At 55.8% G+C, this 21870-nt stretch overlaps 10 protein-coding genes across 10 annotated transcripts; 4 read left to right on the top strand and 6 right to left on the bottom strand.

Annotated features, from left to right (window-relative positions):
- Window positions 1-433: 433 nt before the first annotated feature.
- N656DRAFT_848313 (amidohydrolase 2) lies at window positions 434-2352 on the bottom strand. The gene is made up of 4 exons (XM_064819294.1): window positions 2129-2352; window positions 1128-2070; window positions 869-1062; window positions 434-805 (listed from the first exon to the last, which is right to left on the bottom strand). The coding sequence occupies exons 2-4, from the start codon at window positions 1889-1891 to the stop codon at window positions 678-680; spliced, it is 1086 nt and encodes a 361-aa protein (XP_064666384.1). The 5' UTR covers window positions 1892-2070; window positions 2129-2352; the 3' UTR covers window positions 434-677.
- A 190-nt stretch (window positions 2353-2542) lies between these two features.
- N656DRAFT_375776 (uncharacterized protein) lies at window positions 2543-3073 on the top strand. The gene is made up of 2 exons (XM_064809437.1): window positions 2543-2569; window positions 2642-3073. The coding sequence occupies exon 2, from the start codon at window positions 2674-2676 to the stop codon at window positions 2920-2922; it is 249 nt and encodes an 82-aa protein (XP_064666383.1). The 5' UTR covers window positions 2543-2569; window positions 2642-2673; the 3' UTR covers window positions 2923-3073.
- Window positions 3074-3300: 227 nt separating this feature from the next.
- N656DRAFT_792279 (aldehyde dehydrogenase) lies at window positions 3301-4875 on the top strand (the record flags this gene model as incomplete). The annotated part of the gene is made up of 3 exons (XM_064817061.1): window positions 3301-3351; window positions 3405-3474; window positions 3536-4875. The coding sequence occupies 3 exons, from the start codon at window positions 3301-3303 to the stop codon at window positions 4873-4875; spliced, it is 1461 nt and encodes a 486-aa protein (XP_064666382.1).
- A 484-nt stretch (window positions 4876-5359) lies between these two features.
- On the top strand, window positions 5360-5770 carry N656DRAFT_717420 (HET-domain-containing protein; the record flags this gene model as incomplete). Its single annotated transcript, XM_064812203.1, has 1 exon — window positions 5360-5770. A coding segment is annotated over one exon (411 nt), but the record flags the coding sequence as incomplete, so codon positions are not given.
- Window positions 5771-7525: 1755 nt separating this feature from the next.
- On the bottom strand, window positions 7526-9625 carry N656DRAFT_783772 (FAD/NAD(P)-binding domain-containing protein). The gene is made up of 3 exons (XM_064816027.1): window positions 8727-9625; window positions 8170-8658; window positions 7526-8106 (listed from the first exon to the last, which is right to left on the bottom strand). Exons 1-3 carry the CDS (start codon window positions 9317-9319, stop codon window positions 7845-7847), a joined length of 1344 nt encoding a protein of 447 aa, XP_064666380.1. The 5' UTR covers window positions 9320-9625; the 3' UTR covers window positions 7526-7844.
- A 555-nt stretch (window positions 9626-10180) lies between these two features.
- Window positions 10181-12725, bottom strand: N656DRAFT_760727 (cytochrome P450). Its single transcript, XM_064813220.1, has 3 exons — window positions 12003-12725; window positions 11481-11944; window positions 10181-11422 (listed from the first exon to the last, which is right to left on the bottom strand). The coding sequence occupies exons 1-3, from the start codon at window positions 12287-12289 to the stop codon at window positions 10395-10397; spliced, it is 1779 nt and encodes a 592-aa protein (XP_064666379.1). The 5' UTR covers window positions 12290-12725; the 3' UTR covers window positions 10181-10394.
- A 40-nt stretch (window positions 12726-12765) lies between these two features.
- N656DRAFT_375569 (uncharacterized protein) lies at window positions 12766-13705 on the bottom strand. The gene has a single exon (XM_064809435.1). It carries the CDS (start codon window positions 13606-13608, stop codon window positions 13135-13137), a length of 474 nt encoding a protein of 157 aa, XP_064666378.1. The 5' UTR covers window positions 13609-13705; the 3' UTR covers window positions 12766-13134.
- A 167-nt stretch (window positions 13706-13872) lies between these two features.
- Window positions 13873-15917, top strand: N656DRAFT_717398 (general substrate transporter; the record flags this gene model as incomplete). The annotated part of the gene is made up of 7 exons (XM_064812201.1): window positions 13873-14085; window positions 14217-14507; window positions 14561-15008; window positions 15064-15332; window positions 15396-15601; window positions 15660-15723; window positions 15783-15917. 7 exons carry the CDS (start codon window positions 13873-13875, stop codon window positions 15915-15917), a joined length of 1626 nt encoding a protein of 541 aa, XP_064666377.1.
- Window positions 15918-16433: 516 nt separating this feature from the next.
- Window positions 16434-18822, bottom strand: N656DRAFT_832045 (uncharacterized protein; the record flags this gene model as incomplete). Its single annotated transcript, XM_064818647.1, has 3 exons — window positions 16434-17875; window positions 17956-18535; window positions 18802-18822. The coding sequence occupies 3 exons, from the start codon at window positions 18820-18822 to the stop codon at window positions 16434-16436; spliced, it is 2043 nt and encodes a 680-aa protein (XP_064666376.1).
- Window positions 18823-19261: 439 nt separating this feature from the next.
- On the bottom strand, window positions 19262-20464 carry N656DRAFT_375656 (lytic polysaccharide monooxygenase). The gene has a single exon (XM_064809436.1). The coding sequence runs from the start codon at window positions 20324-20326 to the stop codon at window positions 19352-19354; it is 975 nt and encodes a 324-aa protein (XP_064666375.1). The 5' UTR covers window positions 20327-20464; the 3' UTR covers window positions 19262-19351.
- Between the last annotated feature and the right edge of the window lie 1406 nt (window positions 20465-21870).

Below are 21870 nucleotides of genomic sequence, written 5' to 3'. Positions count from 1 at the left end.
AGGAAAACCTCGCCTTCGCCGGGATACTGACTAGGAATCAACGAGTACATGTACTTGGCCCCCAACATAATAGTAGGTATTCAGCGTTCATTCACTCAGCAGGATCTCGATCCATCATCACCACCCCGTACCTGCCTGTCAACACGATCAGAGTCTGACTCACCTGATCAGCGAACTCCCTAACCGTCACCCCCAAACATTTTGGCTGTCTCCAAGCACGCACCAACAATCTCCCATGTAATTCGTGGGCCTGATGCTCCCTATCCTCTCGCGACGCAGGCAGCTTGGTGTGCCTGATATCGACCTCTACCTGGAGGGTCTCTATAATCTGAGCATCTTCCCATACGGCGGTCACAACCGCTAGTATTACTTGGATCCGGGACTACGAAGCTCGCTGAGTGACATCTCAGAGCGCGGTAGACGGCTAATGAAACCCGGATTGGACGTCAATTTGATATGAGCAGAGTATAGGCTAAACCGGCGCCCAGGACTAGAGAAGCCCTTGGCAGGAACACCGTCCAACGTACAACTTCCTTGTGGATAGAGGCCTGTTTATACCCGTCCCATGGGGTCTCAGGGGCTAGGAAAGAAGCCTGCACTACCGTAAAGCCCCCGATTTCCCCCTTGGCAACCACAGTTCGACGTCTCCTCAAAAGAACCGAATCCCATTAAGTGCATCATATCTCCAGGGGAAGTTTGAACAGTCTGATTGCATTCTCGCGCGCAACAAGCCGCTTCTGGTCCTCCGGCAGATCGACAGTGTTCCACCAGTCCTGGGCCTCAGCGATGGTGTCGTAGGGGTAATCTGCCGGCCTCTGTTAGAAAGACCAAGCTAATCGATCACGGGGCCTCCGAGAAACACACTGACCGATCGAGTAGAGACACCGATCAACGCCAATCTCGTCGATGCAGAACTTGAGGGCTTTTGTGTTAAAGTTCCCGGACGTCGTGATGGAGATATTATGGGTAAAGTAGTAGCTGTAGTCCTGCTTCGACGGCCGCGTGGCCTTCTTGACCGGCTTGTTGTACCAGTGGTCAGCCCGCCAGAGGTTGAAAGGGATTCTGAAGAGCCCAATGTCAGCGAACCGTCATCATCATCATCATCGCACCACCCTTGAAGCACTCACCCCTCACCCAAATGCCCAACCACCACCTGCACCCTGGGAAAGTCATCAAACACGCCACTCGAGCAAAGCGCATACACATGCATGCTCAAATCCAAATGGAACTGCACCGCGGCGCCCAGAATCTGCTTCCTCTCCCCGTACCTCGTCTTGGGCTGCAGATCCTTAGCAGGCGGGTACCGAGGGTGCAGGTACACGGGCACACCCAACTGCTCAATCACCTTCCAAAACTCCCTAAACTCAACCTCATCATAGTACCGCTTCCCTTCCACATCCCCCTTACCACCCTCACCCGCACCATCACCCACAACCTGATAGTCATTCAACATAACCCCAAACATCCCCAACTCCTGCACCGCGCGCCTCGCCTCAGCAATGGCATCCGCAGCACTGTGCATTGACACGCTGGCGAACGCGCCAAACCGCGCCGGGTTGAGGGAGACTTGTGCTGCAAGCCAGTCGTTGGCTTCCGCGGCGAGGGCGCGTGCTTTGACAGGGTCGGCTTCGCCTTGTGCGCCTGGGGAGGTTAGGCTGAGCAGCATGTACTCGACCCCGTGGGCGTCCATTTGCGCGAGGCGGGATTGGTGGATGTCGAGTAGGGCTTTGGTTAGGCCGTGGTGGGCGTCTGAGGAGGAGGGGGTGGTGGTGGTGGTGGTGGTGGAGGTTTGGCCGGGGTTGAAGAGCGCGGCTGACTCGGCGATCCAGGACACGCCGGCTGGGTTGAGGACGGCTTCTTCGATGGCGATGGTGCCTTTTTTGGGGGCCATGGCGGGTGGATGTGGTTGGATGAGCTTGGGGAATCGAGTTTGTGGTAGTGCTGGGTTGGTTTGGCCTGGCAGTCGACTGCGAGGCAAGGTCAAGATCCGGCTTGGAGTTTGAGCCCCTAGGTAAGGTAATGTCCACGTTTTGGTTCTATACACTGCCTGGATGAGATAAAGGTCAAGGTCTGGTTCAGAGCGTGAGTACTATCATATCCCGTAGAGACACTAGGCCTGCTTACTCACAAGCAATCGGCTGTTACCAACCCCTGCTGCCGCTCATGGCTGGCGGTTAATCAGATCCTGTACCCCGCGCGGGGGTTACGCGGAGCATAGGCAGAAGGGGTGTCAAATGAGATGAAATCCGATGCTATCAATCAGCCATGATGCACTTGAAGAACGTGATGATGTGAAGTACAGGTGGTTGGATTATGTGAATTTGCACGATGCAAAAGGTGGTGGATCTCAGGGGCTAGACGGAGCCAACCCCTTTTGGTTGTCGTGGTTACTAGTATGTATGTATACAAACTTCAAGTTGTTGTTAGTCGATGGTTACCTGAATAGTATAAGAAATAATGTTAGCCTAAGCTTAGCATCACCATGTCAAGACGTCATCCCCCGATCTCCTGTCCCCAGCTGTTCACAGGGTCAGCCTCTAGGGGTATCCGTACTTGAGTGTTACTCTAAGTATGTACTACCCAGTGTAGTTTAGCGAAGTGCCAACTTTTCAATTTTTGCTAAATCTAATCTAAATTTCAGGGTTCTCCACCTCCACCTCCACCTCCACCCTCATGCCGCAAACGACGTTCTTTGCCATTCCTGCCACCCCTACCACAGTGCTTTCACATGCAGCTTGTTGTGCTCGCGATAATAAGTATAATAGCCAAACTGGGCGTTTTGTCCATGGATGCCACGAGGAACCCACGCTAATGCCGTGCTGTTGGAGTAGTATCTCTGCTACCCCTATTTCGGCATCTCAACCGAGAGGCCCCGCGGGTAAAGCTTTCCGCTGCACCCATGGACGGGTCCTCCAGCCATGAGACGCGCCGACCGCGAAACTGAGACTCAACTGCCGCGTCCCAGCAAGGAACGGTTCGCTTGGGCGTTATTGAGCACCTACTTGGCCACATGGCTGCATGAGAAGTCCGTGTCTGCTCAATGCTGAATGCGAGGTCGGACTTGAGCGGGGCTTGCCTCCTCCTGGAAGCTGTAACGATACTTCGGCCGAGCGATTCGGCCGGCATGGAAGCACAACGAAAACTGTAGAGAGCACCAACGATCATACCTACTACCTAGTACCTACTACCTTACCTATTTCCTACCTACCTTTGTACACCAATTCACGTCGGCGACTACAGCTATCTGCTCAAGATCACCTTCTTCCTGCGTCCTTCACCCTGTTGGCAGAACCTGTCAAGATGGCGCCAGACAACACCCCAGTCCGACCCCGTATGCTGATCAACGGAGAGGTGAGTTGCTGAGCCCGTTCCTGTGTCAAGAAATACCTGCTAACGATCTGAAGCTCGTGGGGGCATCCGATGGAAAGACCTTTCCGATCTACAACCCGGCAACACGCGAGCTCTCAGCTGAGGGTATGCGATCAGTGACCCTCAACACCCCTTGACCTTCAAGTTCTTGCTGACACACTCATAGTCCCCGAGGCCAGCGCAGACGACACCAATGCCGCCGTGGCAGCAGCCAAAGCCGCGTTTCCCGCATGGTCCGCCCTAGGCCCTGCCAAGCGCGCGGGCTACTTCAAAAAACTCGCCGCGCTGATCCGGGAGCACCGCGACGAACTGGCTCGTCTCGACGCCATCTCCATGGGCATGCCCGTCTCCACCTACTACTACGCACACATGGCCGCAGCGCAGTACGACTACTACTCCGAGGCGTGGCCCATCGTCCAGGGCCAGGCCAGCGTCAACACCCCGGGCTTCATGACCATGACGCTGCGCCAGCCGTACGGCGTGGTGGCGTGCATCATCCCGTGGAATGTTCCTGTCTACTTCATGGCGGCCAAGTCGGCCCCGGCGCTGATCACGGGTAACACGGTGGTGCTCAAGTCGAGTGAGAAGGCGCCCCTTGCCGTGGCGCGCATCGCTGAACTGGTGGTGGAAGTTGGGTTCCCGCCCGGCGTGTTCAACATCATTTCCGGCCATGGTGTGCCGTCGGGACAGATCCTCTCTCGGCACATGGACGTCCGCGCGCTGAGCTTCACCGGCTCCAGCCGGACAGGGAAATTGATTCAGGAGGAGGCGGCGCGGACCAATTTGAAGAAAGTTGTTCTTGAGCTCGGCGGCAAGTCCCCGGCCATTGTCTTTGAGGATGCCGATCTGGCCAAGACGGCCGCCAAGACGCAGTTCAGCATCCAGAATAATAGCGGGCAGGTGTGCATGGCGAATTCACGGATCTACGTGCAAAAGAGTATCGCGGAGAAGTTTATTGAGGCGTTCAAGAAGGAGTTCGCCGCCAATGCCCGGGCTGGGAATCCCCTGGATACGCAGACCAACCACGGCCCGCAGGCGGATGAGGTGCAGTACCGGAATGTGATGATGTACATTGAGGAAGGCAAGAAGACGGGCACGCTGGCCATGGGCGGGAATGGCAAGCTGGAGGATACCAATGGGTTCTTTGTCGAGCCGACCGTGTTTGTCAACCAGCCTGAGGAGGCGCGCATCACCAAGGAGGAGGTGTTTGGGCCGGTGGTGATCATCAACACGTTTGAGACGGAGGCGGAGGCCATTGCCAAGGCCAACGACACCGAGTTTGGGCTGTACGCGGCCGTGTTTACGCGCGATGTGAGCAGGGCCATGCGGGTGGCCAAGGCCCTCGAGAGTGGATATGTCGGCATCAACTGCACTAGTCCCATGACGGGTCATGACTTGCCGTTTGGTGGGTATAAGGGGAGCGGGCAGGGACGAGAGGGGCTGCTGTACAGCATGAATAACTTTTTGGAGACGAAGAGTGTTATCATGCAGATAGATGAGGAGTAGGCGGGCGTCTACATGTATGTCCGAATGTGATGATCTACTACCTGCATAATGCTGCATTCAACATGGTTACTTAGCCCCTGAGCTCCCTAGGCAGGGGGACGGAGTTGAAGTGTCCTACATTGAAGTAACTTATTGACATTTCTACATTATAATTCGCCCAGATGAGCGGTGGTGTCCATTCAAGCAAGGTCTGCTGGCTAGGTAACAGGTAGTAGGTATCCGACAAGTCCAACCAGTGAGGCAGTGCCTCCAGCTGAATTGTCCTTGTTCACAGCCTCGGATGGTGTCCAATCATCCCGTGACAAGTTGGTAGAAAGCGCTACCCCTCAACTGAAAGATGGCGTCCAATCTCACAGCTTCATCCTACCTGGTGCCTCCCTGGTAACTCTCACTCGGTCAAGTATGTCCTAGATAGCATCTACTAGTACCTTAGATCCCATACGACCCACCTATGTACCTAGGTAATATACTAGGTATCTTCAGCATGTCAACCACCAACTTCTGCTACACCCCCTTACCGCCCGACGGCCGCACCATCCGCCGGCTTTCTATCCTCCCCTCAGCGGACTTTTCATCCACCATACGCATAACCCCGCAAGAAATCTCGCTTGACAACGACCAGCTACCCCACGCGCTCTCGTATGTCTGGGGCGACGGGACCGACACCGTCGCCATAGAGCCCAGGGCGGACTCTCACAGTGCCTGCTTCCAAGTCCTCCACGTCACGCGCAACTGCGAGCAGGCCCTCCGACACGTGCGGCACGCGACAGAGACGAGATATCTCTGGGTGGACGCAATATGCATTGACCAGCAGAACCTCGCCGAGAAGGGACAGCAGGTCGGGCTGATGGCTGAGATTTACCGCAAGGCTCGCGGGGTTATTGCTTGGCTTGGGAGTAGTGTCGCTGGTGAGGAGGACATGGGCATGGATAAGGAGCTAGGCATGGCGGTGGAATTTCTCAACGACGTGGCCGCACTCCCTGAGGACGTTGCCTTTCAAACCTTCCGCCAGAAGGTTCTGCGCAAGTGGGCCTGGCGATGGCGCACAGCCGTGGCAGGCCTGAAGCGCATACTCAGCCATCCTTGGTGGACGCGGGTGTGGGTGTGCCAGGAGATCATGCTCTGCGAGGAAGCGACGGTGCTGCTCGGGGGTGGCCACTCAATCCCCTGGGAGACCCTGGTCTCGGCCTCCAACGTTCTTGTACACGTCACCAAGAGCCCGGCATCGTGGGCGCCCGGCCCGCGAGGCGACGACTTTGACGATAGGGGGGATGGCTATCATCCACTCTGGAAAGCTCTAGTTAGTGCTGTCCAGTTTGATCTCCCTTGGTTCCGAGCCGCCGATAGGAAGCTGGTTCGCGGCACTTATACCTTTGAATTTCCCGCGGGTCTGGTTAACCCAGAGGATGTTGAGGTCTTGGAGGCTTTCTTCCGTCAGAGAAAAGTCATAAAAGCGCTGGTAACCCGGCTGAGCATCACACGGAATCTCATGTGCTCAGATCCGAGAGATCGGGTGTACGCACTCCTTGGGTCTGTTACACAGGGCGCCACCATTGACATGGTCCCTGACTACACCAAAACCTACCACGAGGTTTATTGGGATTTTGCTAGGGCCACTGAATCCTTTACCTTGTAGTTTCCTCTGCTCGGCCGGTATCGGCATCGGCATTGGCATCTCGGGTCCGAGCAATGATGGTGCCGCAGCACCATTACAGTCATTACTCACAAGCCGGCAGCAGACCACCAACATCCCGTCGTGGGTCCCAGACTGGCACCTGATCCATTCAATTTCCATGTCCGGCCGGGCTCGCGTCGGAAAGCTGCCGGGGATTTACAACGCCTCGCTGCAAGAACTTGGCAGGGCTGAGGTTCTGAGCCGAGGCCGCATCCTGTGCGTCGAGGGCTCTCTTATCGACGCCGTCGAGAAACTTCTGCCCAGACCTCTTACTTTAGGTAGTGACGATGGCGGCCATCAAGCCGTCCTCAAGGCCTTCCCTGCCTCTTACGCCGACACCGACAAGCAGACAAGGAATAGGTTCAGAATGGAGCGGATACGCAATCTGGTGAGGACATGCACCGCAGACGCGGATTTGAGAGGACGGAAGCTCTCTGAGGAAACGGTGACGATATGGCTCCGGGGCGCTTTTCTCATGAGGGACGCCTACTCGGATAAGGAGAGTGACGACGAGGAACATGGAGGGAACGAAGAGAATGATCAAAACGGAGACTCAGACTTCCTTAAAGAGCTTGAAAGGCCATGGAAAGAAGAGGACGATGAAGATGAAGACTCAGACTACGAGGCTGGCTCCGAGGAGGAGCTGTACTCCCCCGGGGACGGCAGCTTTGGTGACTTCGTCGAGGGCATGTCAGGTTTTCACACGTGTTATAAGACCAAGAGCGGGAGTAGGCGGTTCTTCCGGACTCGGGAGGGGCGAATGGCCCTAGGCCCGGACGGCGTAGCTGCTGGGGATGTGATATGCGTCGTTTTGGGGTGTAACACGCCGTTGGTCCTGAGAAGGAAACCGCTGTGGGAGTGGGGATACTATCAGTTGGTTGGGGCTTGTTACGTCCACGGGGCTATGTATGGCGAGGCCGTGACCGAGCTCTCGGGCTCGGAACCGAGTACCATTTTGATTGTGTAGGTAGGGGGCTGGCAAATGCAATTTTCATATATTCCAAGCTTCAGATCACTTGAACCTCGTAAAGAACCATTCAGTACTACCCCAGGTGGCGTGGTAACTCTAACGAATCGCCGATAGCGAGCAAGTACATGTACTAAGAGCAGCCGAGGTGCCCTCTTCAGTCGAGTCTTTGCCAAGTCCGCTCTGCTACGCCTTCCAGGTTCGTAAGGCAAGGTACGCACGTCTAACCCCTAAACACCATCTTTAATAACCTCTCCCAACCCCCTTCTAACCACTGCATACCATACTCACCCGCAAGAACCCCAAGTTAAAGTCAGAGCCCCTTACCTATGCTGCCGCCACAGGGGTCGGGCCAATCGGCCCAACAGGGAGCAAGGTGCTCTGTTGCTCACTATCCGGGTTCGTCACCTTCCCAAAGATGTCATCAAACACCTCCTCGGCATGCTTCTCGGCATCAAACTGGTGGATCCAGTCCTCGCGCGGGAACGAGATGCTCTTGGGGTCCTCGGCTACCTTGGCCCAGTCCGTCTTGTGCCACCTGTCGCGCGTGGTCTCGCCCGTCTTTTGCACCGCGCGCACGCGGTCGTACCTTGCCCTCTCAGTCAGCATCAAGATAATAGTGTTGGGAGAAGAGGGAGTGAGTATGACCTACCGAATCTCCTGATGCGTCCTCACCGCCGCCGGAACATTCTCCTTGCCCGCTCTCTTCAGACACACAGCAATCGTCACCCCATCCTCCATGGCCTGCGTCGCGCCCTGGGCACTCGTCGGCAAGAAAGGGTGCGCCGCATCACCCAACAACAAAATCCTCGCGTGCTTGCTGACCCAAGTCGGCAGGGGGTCGCGGTAGACGAGCTTCCAATCGACGAGATCGGCCTCGGGCGTCTTCTCGACGATCGCTCGGCAGGTCGGGTCCCAGCCCTCAAGCACCTTGTACACATCCTCGAGCTTGCCGGGGAAAGACCACGACTCGTCAATGTCGTGCTCGTCGCGGTGCGTCAGCACCCAGCAGCAGTCCTTGCCGCCCTTGATAGTGCTGAACAGGAAATGCACGTCGGGCCCGATCCACCCGTTGAATGTGTCCCCGTTGGCGCAGAACTCGCGGGTGCGTGGGTCGGCGATCATGTCCGTGTTGGGGAACCTGACAGACATCTGGTCAGCTTGAACTACACCACTGCCACGGTGAGGGATGAGAGAGGGAAGACATACCACGCCCGCCACACCGCATACCCGCTGCTCTTCGGCTTATCCACATACCCCAACACCAACTCCCTCGCCTTGCTCCTCACCCCATCCGCGCCAATCACCAAATCCGCCTCGACCCTCTCCCCATTCTTCAACACAATCCCCGCCTTCCCCTCCCGTTCATCCTCCCAATACTCCTCCACCCTCTGGCCCAAGTGAATCGGAATCCCCAACTCCTCCTTCGCATACCTAAACACCACCTCATGCAGCTCCCCCCGATGCCCATTAAACACCGGCGCGGTGGGATCCTGCGGGGGGGTGGGCTGGTGATACACCACCTCGCCCGTGTCGTACTTGTGGATGCGGAAGCCGTAGCTGGTCAGGTCGATGCTGAGCTCGCGCAGGCGTTGGGCAATCTTGCCGTTGCTCCAGCGGTGGTAGATGCGTCCGGCGTTGGCGCCGAAGGAGATGATGTCGCCGAGGGTTTTCAGGGCCGGGAAGTTCTCGTAGATGGAGACGGAGTGGCCTTGGCGGTGGCATTCGATGGCGGCGGTCAGGCCGCCGAAGCCGGCGCCGACGATTATCACTTTGATGCCGCTTTTGGGGGGTGAGGACATTGTTGTGGTTTTGGTGGTGGTGGAGAGCAGGCGAGATGACTCGGGTGGCGGCGGGGTGTTATGTTGATCGACCTGAAAAGGGCGTGTTACTGACTTTGAAGGGTGATAGCGATGTGCTAAAGGGGTTGGCAGTCCAAACGATGGTCTCTAAAACTCCTGTTATTGATAACAGCACAGCAAAGCAAGGTAATGTGACTGCAGGCCGCACCGGCGAAGAAGCATGCGGGATGTATTAATTAGTACTACTTCAAATATCGATAGCACGCGGTGATGCAGACATCCTCCCTTCCGGGCTCTCCACCCCGGGTTGGCAATCACGGTGGAAGCGCGTTGTCACTTGCCAGCTGCAGAATATCAGCCTATTCCGGGCCGCTGTTTAACGCGCCGTCATTTCTCCTCATCTGCCGAACTTGGGAACCAAGCCCGACTCGGGGTGACGGGATGCGATGCGGGGAATGGGGATGTCCCCCGCACAGCAGCTCTCCTCCAAATAGATCTTGTCCTCGTGATCTTGCGGTTGCGTTCGGAGGCTGGCTGACAGGAAGCCATTATCCGTCAACCTGGTTAGGGTACGCGATTCGCTTTATGGGGTGATGTGATTCTCGCTGGATTATGGGAAGATCAACAATCGACGCATCATGGGGATAACCCTCCTCGTTTGTGTGTCCCAGGACCCAAACATTGCCACTGGCTAGACAGTAACTTTTTATAGTCGCTTTTATTAGAGTAGGCCATCGTGAAGTGGCGGTTCATGTTGCTGAAGGCATCCTGATCTCGTTCAAATCACATTTCAGGGGTTGCAACATTGTTGACTAAACCTGAAGATCCCGTGCAGCGCATCATGGATCCAATGTATATCCTGTAGACGCTCGAACGACCTGTAAGTTTAGTATCTATTCTACCAGAAACAATGCTATGACCATTATACTGCAAACTTCTCGTTCCCTCTGTCATGAGAAGAAACTTAGAGTCTCGAACTTTAGTGTGTCAACTGCTATGCAACCGAGGCAACCCAACATGAGCATCTCCTCGCTCCCACTTCTTGACATCTACCAAACCAGATCCCGTCCGCCCCCTATTTCACCTTAACCATCTTAACATTTCCCTTCTCATCAATCACCGGCTCCTCCTTGACCTCCCTCTTCATCTGCTGATAAAAGGTACTCATCCTATACCTACTCTCCCCATCATGCACCCTCAAATCCGCCAGTGCCTGCTCCCCCTCCCTAACAATCGCCTCCCTAACCTCCTCACTCCTGGGCACAATCTCGCACTCAAACGGCTGCGGCCTCATATTCAGCCCATTCGTAAACGCAAAGATATCCACCTCCCTTTCCCTCCCCGTGACCGGATCCCTCCCCTTCCGTATATCAAACCCCCACAGCAACCTCGCGACCGTAATCCACGTCCCCTGCTCCGCCAGCGCCTGCCCACTGCACACTCTCCGTCCCCACCCAAAAGTCATGTACCCCCTATCCCCCGGAAACGGCCTATGCAGTTCATGCCCTGGGATATATCTATCAGGACAGAACCGATCCGGATCGGGAAACTCCCTCTCATGGTGGTGAATCGCCCAGACGTTGCCCTGCACCCATGCCCCCTTGGGGATATACCACCCGTTGTAGGTATCGTCCTGCGTCGGGGAGTGGGGTTGGCCGCCGATGATGGCGACGCTGCGCCAGCGGAGGACTTCTTTGACAAATGCGTTGATGTAGGGCAGGTTGGGGGAATCGTCCCAGTGCGGGGAGCGGTTGGGGCCGATGACGCGGTCCAGTTCGGCTTGGGCTTTGTGCATTGCGTCCGGAAAGGCGCAGCATGCGAGGATGAAGGTGATCAGGGTGGAGGAAGAGGTGTCGGAGCCCGCGCCGAAGAGGTTGCCGGTTAGCCCGGACAGTTCGGCGATGGGGAGGTTGTACTTTTTGGTTTCTTCGAAGAGGGTTTTGACGTAGGGTGTGGGCATGGAGGCTTGTTCTGAGGGGGATTTTTGGTTGTACTGCCCGAGTGCTTCTTCGGCGAGTGCATAGAAGAAGTAGTGCCCCCCTTTTCGGCCGCGCGCGCCGAGGCCTTTGAACCAGGGCATGAATCGGGGGAATTTGGCCAGGACTTTGACAGCGTGTTAGGACGAACGACGGATCAAAACATGACGAGAGGCAACTCTTACTTGGGAACGTCTCCAACAACATAGGAAACGACTTGCCCGGCACATTCAAATCCGCCGCCAACTGCATCAGGGCAATGACCTCTGTAATAATAGGATCATTGTAACTCGCGACCCTCCTACCAAACGCGATAATGCTCACTACGCTCGTGGCATATCGCTCCAGGTGCTTCACATACTCCTTCGGCTCGCGCAGGAAATCCAGCGCAACCACCTTGCTCTCGTTGTTCTGGATCTCGCGGTAGCCACGAACCGACTGCACTCCGACACCAATGTGCATCAGCTTGCGGTGGATGCGCCAGTGGTCGCGCTCGGCCTGGTTGCGGATCTGCATCGTCACCAGGTTCGACTGGCCCGACCCGAGCTCGCCAAAGACAATCATGCGAGGGCGTGAGGCGTAGATTTGAGCCTTTTTCTCAAAGATCTCGTGAGCACACCATGCGTCGTTGATCCAGACGGTGGGGTTTCTGGGGGTGTTAGTTTACCCCTGAGAAGGATCATGGGAGTTGGAGGTCAAGTGCTTACCGTCCGATCCAAAAGGTGATTAGGGGCGTGTTGTACTTCTTAGACAGTGCCTCAAAATATATCCAAGGCTTGTTGTCTGGTAAGGAGAAGGTGTTGCCGACGATTGGTAGTGGTAAGGGGCCTGGCGGCATGCGGGACCGCAAATACAGCATGTGGGCGTAGTCGGCGGCCAGTGCCACGGCCGCGATGGCCAGCAGCCCAAGGAGGATGTTGGACAGCCCAGCATCTGCTATGATGGACTGCACCTTGATTAAGGTGAAACTGTCGAGTAACCGTTCAGACAGCATCTTTACTGTCCCTGGGCCTTGGGTGTGTTGTGCCTCGCTCAAACTTGGCAGGGAGGGCTGTTCAACCTCCTGGCTTGTCTTCCTCTGGCTCAGGCAATAATGAGCCTTCTGTTCAGGCTTATGAGGGCTCAGGGGTAATTGTGTTTTCTTCGTAGATGGGCTGGTATGGTCCTGATAAGGTGGAGGGTACTAGTAGGAACCTTGAGCATACACAGAGAAGTTTGTACAGTCATAAGTCACAGGTAGAATGGACTGTCAAGCGGACGAGAATGGAGCATGGCCTAAGGAACTCCCCAAGACGCTCTAGGTTGCCGGCTGCAAATTAATCTCCGGGTGAATGCTGGAACTAGCAACCACGGGATAGGAAGGGGAATACTTCCTGTGTGGGGGAACAACAGTCAACCGAACAGGAGGGGTAATGTGTGGCAGTGGGTTGTAAGTAGGTACTGAAGTAAGCAGGTAGTAAATTAGGTACTACTGTGCTTGCTACTAATAAAGTCTTGATCAGCGAATGCCGCGGCTGTATTCCCCAAAAATCACCTCGAGGTGTCTTCTTCCGCTCTCTGGACCCCGCTCCCGAGCCTCCCGTTGCCCCTGTGGGGACCGTGAGGGGAACAAAACAACTGCTGTGCTCTTCCACTGTCCATCTTTTCCCTATGTCGTGCTGAGTGATGGTCTGTATGCATCCTTCTCAAGAAGCTGTATCACAACCAACCTTCTTGAGAGCTGGTTGACCCCAAGTCCATGCACTGCAGTGCTCCTACTCCACATAGCGTTACTCCAACCCATCCATACCGGGTATCATGTCACACACAGCGATACTTGCAGGGATGCACCGCTAGACTTTATAGCAGTGGCTGGCTAAACCGGCGGCAGTTGTCCAGATTAACTCTTATTCGGCACGAACCAGACATCGACCGTCGACGATCCCAGTCTGGCTGCAACATCACCGCTTGGGCCTTGGCAGGCCACCGAATTAGCCCCTCTTCCCCGGATTGGAACGTCCAATGGAAGCTTTCGATCATACAGGGGTGCGTGGCAATAATGCATGACACTAAGGAGACCAGACGCTCTTCGGCAAGGACACCGAAGCCGTTCCAGTCACGACCTAGTTCACTTATCTTGGATACGGTATAGCATCCAGCGAGTATCGTTGGCATGGGTAGCGACAGCGTCACGGTCACGCTGGGCTTTGTGGCAGCTGATGTCTTCGGCATTGGGACAGCAGTGTCAAGTTGGAGAGCTAGAGATGTTGGAGTCGAGTTGCAAAGGAGAGGCGTGGCCATGATGTATGTCCGAAAGCTAGGTAGGTATAGCATGTTAGCACGGATATAAAGCTTGGAGTCTCACAGCCCTTACGTAGATTACATATTAGGTCTGGTAGAAGCCCGCAAAGCTAAATGGGCTGTTAACTCTGTTACATTTCTCTGACGGGAGGGTGCCTCCGAGGATCAACACTTAGTAACAGCACGGGCAGGACTTACAGTCATCCGACTTCCTCTTTATCCCCTGCCATGCCCATACCGGGCCACCACCTACAACTCCGGACATCAACAACGTCTAGTCTCACACCTCCGGACGCTATGGCAGACGAAAAGAAGGCGCCCACAGCCGGCTCCGGCTCCGGCACCGACTCACCACCCCCTGAACATGGAGCCGCCCTCGACCAAAAGTACACCATGAAGCAGCACTGGAAATGCCTCGCCGCCTGCACCTTGATGTCCATGTGCCCGTTCCAGTACGGACTCGACTTTGGCCTGATAGGCGGTTTGCAAGCCATGATCGGTTTCTTGCGGGTTCGTCCCCTCACACTTCAATCTCCATCCAGCCTGAGTCCCAGCCCCCAACCTCAATCCCCTCCCCCCGTCCAACCAACCTCCCAACGCCAGACTCCAGCTAACCACACCACACTGCTCATTGAATGCAGGTATTCGGCTACTCCGACCCCTCCCTCCCAGGCGGGTGGAACATTTCCACCGAACGGCAACAGCTCATCTCCTCTTTGATGACCCTCGGCGCCTTCCTCTCCTCCTCCCTCGCCGGTCCAATCGCAACCGTCATGGGCCGCAAGATGACCGTCTGGCTCGCCAGCATCCTCTGCGTGGTCTCCAACATCGTCATGATGGCGACCACCGACATTGGCGGGCTGTACGCGGGCCGTCTGCTGCTTGGGTTGGCCAATGGCATGTTCATGACGTTTTCCCAGTTGTATATCCAGGTACATCTCCACATCCCTTTCAGTTGAGTGTAGGTGGTTGATAAATAGGAAAGGAATGCTCCCCAGCCCGGTACCGCGGGCTCATGATATCCTCCTTCCAAGTTTGGACCTCCGTCGGCACCCTCGTAGGCACCGTCGTCGACAACTTCACCGCGCCCATCGACGGGCGGGAGGCATACCTGATCCCCTTGGGACTAATCTACATCATCCCCGTGCTCATGTCATTAGGGCTCTTTTTCGTCCCTGAATCCCCCCGCTGGCTGATGCAGCACGGCCGGACGGAACAGGCGCGCAAGGCGCTGCGGTGGCTGCGGCCGTACCCGGATGCCGCCGTTGACGAGGAGCTAGACGACATCAAGGTTGCGCTGGAGTCTGAGTCTGCCCATATGAAGAGCGTGGCTGTGTGGGATATGTTCCGGGACCCTGTCGACCGCCGCCGGACGATCTTGGCTACGTGCGCCTTGACGGTGCAGGGCGCGTCAGGGGCTATGTATATGATTGGTATGTTGCCCAGTCCCTATTGTTCCATCCACGGGAACTGACGTCTTGTCTTAAGCATACGGCACATATTTCTTCCAAATGGCCGGCATCGGCGACGCATTCCAGAACTCCTGCATCCTGATCTCCGTTGGGGTGGTCGCAATTCTCATCAACAGTGCCCTCGTCACCCACTTCGGCCGGCGCCGTGTCTTCCTCGTCAGCGGCCTGCTGCTCTGTGGTCTTGCCCAGCTCCTAACAGCCGTGATATACACCGTGAGCCCTGGCACAAAGTCCACGGGACAAGCAATTGTCGGTCTGTCGGTGCTGTATATCCTAGGTTACAACGTGCGCTAACGCATCTCCATCCCTTTCCTGACATCCCCGATGGATCGTACTGACCTGACTTAGGGTATGGTCGCCACATATGCCTGGATTTCGGGCGGTGAACTGCCGTCCCAGCGTCTGCGCTCCTACACCTTTGGTTTTGCCACCGCCATTGGTTTCTTTGCAGCCTGGCTGGCCACATTCACCGCCCCGTACTTTATCAATCCCGAGTCCCTCAACTGGGGGCCCAAGTACGGCTACATCTGGACTCCATCTTGCTGGCTGGCCGCGTAAGTCGTCATCTGTCGCCGTTACGCCACCTGTGAGATTACACTAACATTTCTGCAGCGCTTGGGTCTATTTCTTCCTGCCTGAGGTCAAGGACCGCACGTTGGAAGAGATTGATGAGATGGTGCGTCGAGTCTCCGCTGCATAGAATGCATTGAAAGCTAACAAAGATTCCGTACACAGTTTGAGGCACGCCTGCCTGCGAGAAAGTTCCGCAAGCATGTTTGCATTGGCCGGCCGGAGGTGGCGGCCGCTGAAATACCTAGCTCAGAAGAAAAAGACGCCGAGGTTATTCACGCTGAAGAAGTGAAGGCTTAGTGGACTAGGTAGCCAGTTGCTGAGCATGTCAGTGTCAAGTATCTTGATTCGTCCCAACTATCCCGTCAGTACGCTTGCTAGAGAGCGTAGGCATACCTACATCCATCCAAGCGATGCTAGTCAAGAGCAATACCTCTCGCATCTGATACCAGCATGCAGCGCCCATTAGTCCTTGCAGATACTCAGTATGTCTGCTCTCTAATATCATACTATGCAACCGTATGCTGCCTTCCATTAAAATGGTGGGCAACGCTCTCGCTGGCAAGCTCGGTTCGGTGGGCGTACAGTTGTGAATGACGCACGACATCGACAGCGAGGTGAGGTTGTGCTCTCACAGCGCTCCTCTGTAGAAGGGCTCAAACTTGCGGCTCGCCCTTGTTACACAACTGGTAAGCCGACCGAGGTACAAGTAGGAGACGCCAAACGAAGGGTCATGGCATAATACATACCGATTTGAAGGATCAAGAGCAACGGGAGGTGCTGCCAAGATATTTGGGTACCACATTCTCTCTGTGTTCATCGGGTAAGCAGGTAGCACAGAGAGAGTAGCCGCGAAAGGCACAAGTAGGCCGGGTTCATACCTTCTGGGTCTTCCACCATGGCAAAATGCAAGTTCCTCTCCACCCTTCTCGCATCCATGAGAAAGTCGAGGAGCATCGAACCGGCTTCGAGGTGACCCAGCACACCCAACGGATCCAGCCCTATCCGGAGTGTCCCCTGCGTCGCTGTAGTGGGACAGTCTCGGATAAGCTCCTCCAGACGTTGGTCAACAAGAGTGGGATCCACCTCGGGGGCAGTGGCCCTGATGAACCCGCGCAATGAGAAGACGTCCAATTCCTGTCTGCTCAAGGGTTTTCGCAGCTCTCCGGCCCTGATACGCACCCGCGCGCGGACAAATGCATACCTGAAGTAGTTTGCCTCGGTCCATTTCGTCCCGGACAACTCGGGGTATGCATCATGGGATATCAGGATGGCCCAGCCTCCGGGATACAGGTCTCGCACACGGGCCCAGCACTCTTCCCGCTGAGGGGGGACCCCGGGATTCCTCCTTGGGGGATGCCTGGGGATGGCATAGCTCTCGGCAGGGATTGGCCGGACTTCCACCCCGTTCATATTCGCTAGGGAGGGCGGCGCGGCGCTGAACGCAAACAGAGCGTGGTCACGGTCGCCGTTGATCCCAACGTCAAGCAAGCCCCTGAGGTATGAGATGAAGCCCGTGGCGACCCGTTCAGGTCGCATTATGGCATCGCCGAAATAGAAATGATTTGGCCAGAACTTGTTAGTAGAGCCCTTCCGGTGACGAACAAACATGTGCTGGATGGGGAAGTGGCCCTGAGGCGGTCGGCAGTTCGGCGGAATCCAAAACTCCTTACGGAGGGCGGCGGAGAAAGCTCCAGTCGGAAGTGCTTTTCGGCGTATGATACCACCTCTAGGCTTTGATAGAAACTCCAAGAAGAACTCAACGCTCTGTTTGTCGCTGGTCCTGGCGGGGTCTTGCACGAAGTACAAGTGCTGAACGTTCCTAAACCGGGCGAGGACATCCAGTACCTCGGCAGGTGTGCTCCCGAGAGTGTCAACGCAGAGACTGAGAGACTTAGTGTTAGGCGAGCCTTCCAATGCCGCCTCGATCGCTCGGGCAGAGAGTCCCTGGAATGGGGCAAGTTCCATATGCTCCTGTTCAGCGAAAACCAACCCCAGGAGCTGTCCCGTGGACCGCGCTTGGCCGACAGACGCAGACCACTTGCACAAGATGCGTCGGAGAATGCTTTGATGATCAGGGACTGTCCGGATATGGTTCATGACGTCGACACTGAATCGCTCCATTACGCTAGCGTTCCGAACGATGACCTCGAGAGCCTGTTCGGCCTCGTTTGGCGGTTTGACAGCCCAGAGGTGAGCCGAGCCCATGATGGATGGTATGGGAGGTTGGCCTTGATCTGGCTCGACGGGCCAAATTACTGGACAGAATTCCAAGTTCCACGTGTTAGCTATGCTATGAAGGCAACCCTCACATCTGGCAATCTTTGGGGTGACTCACTATCCATAGCACGTGGGTTAATGGGAAGGAACTGATTCAGCTCGTAAGCCTCGTCACAGAGGCTGTAACGGAACTTGTGAAGATATTCGAATGCCGACATGGGAATTCGCGGCCGATTGGTCTCGAGCACCTGCGTCGGTGGCATGTAGGTTTCCACGGTAGCGTGCTGACGATTCCTGTCAAGGAGCCAGAAGCCGACGATTCCGTAACGAATGGCATGCAAGCTGGTGATGTCTAGAACAGCCATCCCGTAATGTCTGTTGGAGCGGTACACAGCGCCCAGGGGCACTGGCATGGCTCTGGGAGTAGAACCAGGCACGGATCTGCGGTTAAGGCCGAGCAAGAGACAAGCGGAAAGGAACGGGAACTCAAACTTGATCTTGTTTGTATCCGGTAAATAGGGGTAATCTCCATCATCCAGGCGCCAGTACTCCCCATCTGCCAGCTCCCAGGGCACAGGGTTGGTGGGGTCGCGGTAGAATTCAGCAGCAAGCGCCAACTCTGACCGAATGGCTGTATGATTTGACGGGTCCGAGAGGATGTCAATGACGCCGAGGCACGAGACGAGCACATCGCGTCCCTACATCGATCCGTTCTTCATGCCGGCGGATTGAAACTTTCGGGCAGCGAGAGGGAAGTATGGCCCATCGGGACCTGGTCCGAAATTGGCGACCAGGAAGAATATCCAAGATTCGGGGCCAACGGGCAACTCCACGACAAACCCGGGCGGCACGAGAGCGGGCACGAAAGAGGCCATGGCTGTGCCAAGCTGGTTAGGGACTTATTCGGCAGAGGTAAAGGATATCATGGAGTTATTTGCTTGGAGACAAGAAGGGGGAGACGTACCTGGCAGAGAATGTGAGGCATAAGAGGGGTGGCACAATTGAGATGCTGAAGTTCCGACGGGGAAGTTCACTGTTCACCGGTCTGCCAAATGGCAAACCCGCAATGGTCAGGCAGTTGCTGGGTGCTGCGAGTGAAAGGTATGGCCCGGGTAAGCCGCTGAGTTAAGGGATGGAATGAGATGCCAGGTACGCACCTTCCAGAAGGTGCTGGGCCTGCCTAAGGTAGCAAGTGAGGAAGGAACGAAGCGCAGGCTTGGACAAACTCTGACGTTTCTTGCAACTTCGGCCCCGAGCAGAACAATCCACAAAGACAAGGTACAGCTTGCAGGGACCAAGAATGATAAAAAACGATTGTCTACATGCTATGACCATGTGCAGGATATCCAATATATACAGGAAGGTAAATGGGCAGTAATACAGAAAGGCAAATCGCAGTAAAACCTGTCAGGCACGCAGTGCCAGTGCCATCAAAATCCACCCCCGTGGCGGGGTGCAAGAACAGCAAGCGAAAAACCACCGGCTGCTCAGTTGGGTGTCTGTCAGACCATCATTTAAACACCAATAGCCGTCTTCTTGACCTTCTTGGCCCTCGAAACGCTCCTCCTCTTCCTCTTGCCACCGCAGCTGGGCTTCGAGGGCGTCGTGCTCGTGGCCGCCGGAGCCGACGAGGTTCTCACCGAGGTAACGAGGGTGGTGGTGGGCGAAGCAACCGCCGTGGTGGAGGCGGCAGCGGTGGAAGTAGGAGCGGCGACAGCGGTCGAGCTCGCAACACGGGTCGAGGAGCTAGCGACCGGAGCAGAACCGCCGCCCGAGGACGCACCGCTCCAGACCTCCGGGCCGGGGATGGGGTAGCTGGTGACAGACCCGTAGATGTTGAAGACGATGCCCGGGTCCGAGTAGGTGTAGCCTGTGTTGAAGTCAAAGTTCTCGCTGGGGACAGCCGAGCCGCCGCTGGTCACCTCGACCTGCACACAAGACGGGTAGAACTGGGCGCCACGGGCCGGGTTGGAGCTGTACGCGACGTCGCCCTCGTGCAGGGCAATGATTTCCTGACGAACGAGGTACTTGCCCGCGGCGAGGCTCGAGGGCAGCTTGAAGTCGTACTTGCCCTTGTTGGCGACCAGCGTCTCGACGGCCCACTTGCCGTTGGCGAACCCGTCCTCGGCAATCTTGGTCCAGATGGCGCTCGCGCCGTTGCCTTCTGTGTACGGGGCGATGTAGGTAATGATGGGGCCCTTGTGGGAGAGGTCGACGATGTCGTCGCCGCGCGTGTTGTGGTACCACTCGAAGGTGAGCGTGTCGCCGGCGGCGGCTGAGACGAAGGAGGATGCGGCCTTGCCGCCGTTGACGTTGCAGACGAGGTCAGGGCTCGAGAGGTCCTTCACCGGAGAGTTGTTGGGAGGAGAGCGGATGTAGACGTTGCGGCCGTCGCCCTGGTCGACTCCGTTGACCCAGGCGCTGTACATCAAGGTGTGGGCCGAGACGCTGCTGGCAAGGGCCAGCACGGTGGCGGTTGTGAAATACATGGTCGGTAGTGGTAAGGTGTTGCTCTGCCCGAGGATATCCAAAAGCGAATGGCTGTTTTCTCTTCACGAGTTGGTAAAAGGTGGCCGCCGGCCTAGAGAATGTTGAAAAAAGGAGTGTCTGTGTTAACTAAACAAGGGCTGCTAGGGCCAACAAGAAAAGAACGTATCTGTGAAGAGAAAAGATTGTGGACTGGAGAGAACAGAGATGCAACAGCCTTGAAGCAGAGATGTCAAGCCTTATATAAAGTGGTGCTTGACATAAAGGAGGCGGACAGTTCAACGCAACGTGCCCTGCCCGTCCCGGCTCCACCTCGTGATCTCCATCGCTGGCATCGCACGTTCAACACCAGATCGTTGCCGCCGCTCGCCGCCATGATGCATGCAAGCAGAGATGGTGAGGTATCGGTTAACGATGGTCATATTGCACAGGGTCAGGGGTGGACAGGCGCTTGTGAGGTCTGGGAAGTCGGAGCCGCGACGGGAACCCACATGATTGGTGCAGATTGGAGGCTCCGCCGTCTCGACCACGCGATGGCCAGCATGGTGTGTAACGACGCTGGGGGTTGTGATTGCAAAGGATCTGCGGCTCCCGGGTTCCTGGACGAGAGGTGGAGGCTCCAGCCCCTGACAGGGTCCGTCCATCTTCTTTTCAGCATTCAGAGCCCCGGTTGTGAAACCGCCAAGAGATTTTGGCCTCGGCGATGCTTCCTCGCGTAGCGTAGATCGATCGCTTAACCCCCACGTCGCTTGTTTCGTTTTCGAGAAATCGAAAAAAAACGATTCTCTTCATTTTGAACGGATTGTCCCCGATCAGACAAAACATAAGAATATCATTTCGCAACCATCTCACGATCCCTTTGAGGCACAATTGCCTCGCCGGTGCGCCTGGAAGTGGCTGGCCACCTGACCTGTCTTCGGTTGTTGCCAGGAAGCTGCGAGTCCAGCATGAGGATGCACGGAGTCGGAGGACAACTTGCGACTGCCTCACTCCGGCTCCGTTTGGATTTTGTAGGCAGCTGTTCCTGCCAAACGAGCTGCAATTGTCAAGCCGCTGGTCTCTTGGCAAGTCGAACTCTCAAAGATAGCTGTCTTTCCTAATCATTCTTTAACTCTAATCATAAAGTTTTCGGTTGATGGAGAATTGCTGTAGGCTGCAAACGCCAGGACAAAGTGGGTCCCAGAGGGTAGTAGGATGCCCTCCACGCACGCAACAGTTAGTAAGCCAGTAAGCTAGCCCAACAGTTAATTCAATCTTGAAGCCGTAGAATAGGCCCAAAAACGCGTTTTCTAAGGTTTTCTTCGAATGCGTTTAATTCTACAATATTTAAAGCCTTAGTTAGCCGCCCTTAGTTGGCGGCCTATACAACGCGCCTATACACCTGCTCTGCTTACTAGCTGCCTCCTTGTTGCCTATGATAGTTAAATATACTAATGATTGCTAAAAGAGCTAGGCCTTTGTAATGCTTGAAGCTAGGGGGAGTCTAAAAGAGATTGCAAGTATAGTGTGCTTAAATGACCGTACTGACAGCTGGGCGTAGGCGCCG

This window comes from Canariomyces notabilis (genome assembly GCF_033297395.1).
Source record: "Canariomyces notabilis strain CBS 508.74 unplaced genomic scaffold N656scaffold_29, whole genome shotgun sequence".
In the NCBI taxonomy this organism is placed as follows: Eukaryota; Fungi; Ascomycota; class Sordariomycetes; order Sordariales; family Chaetomiaceae; genus Canariomyces; species Canariomyces notabilis.
This window is presented reverse-complemented; position numbering and strand designations above follow the sequence as displayed.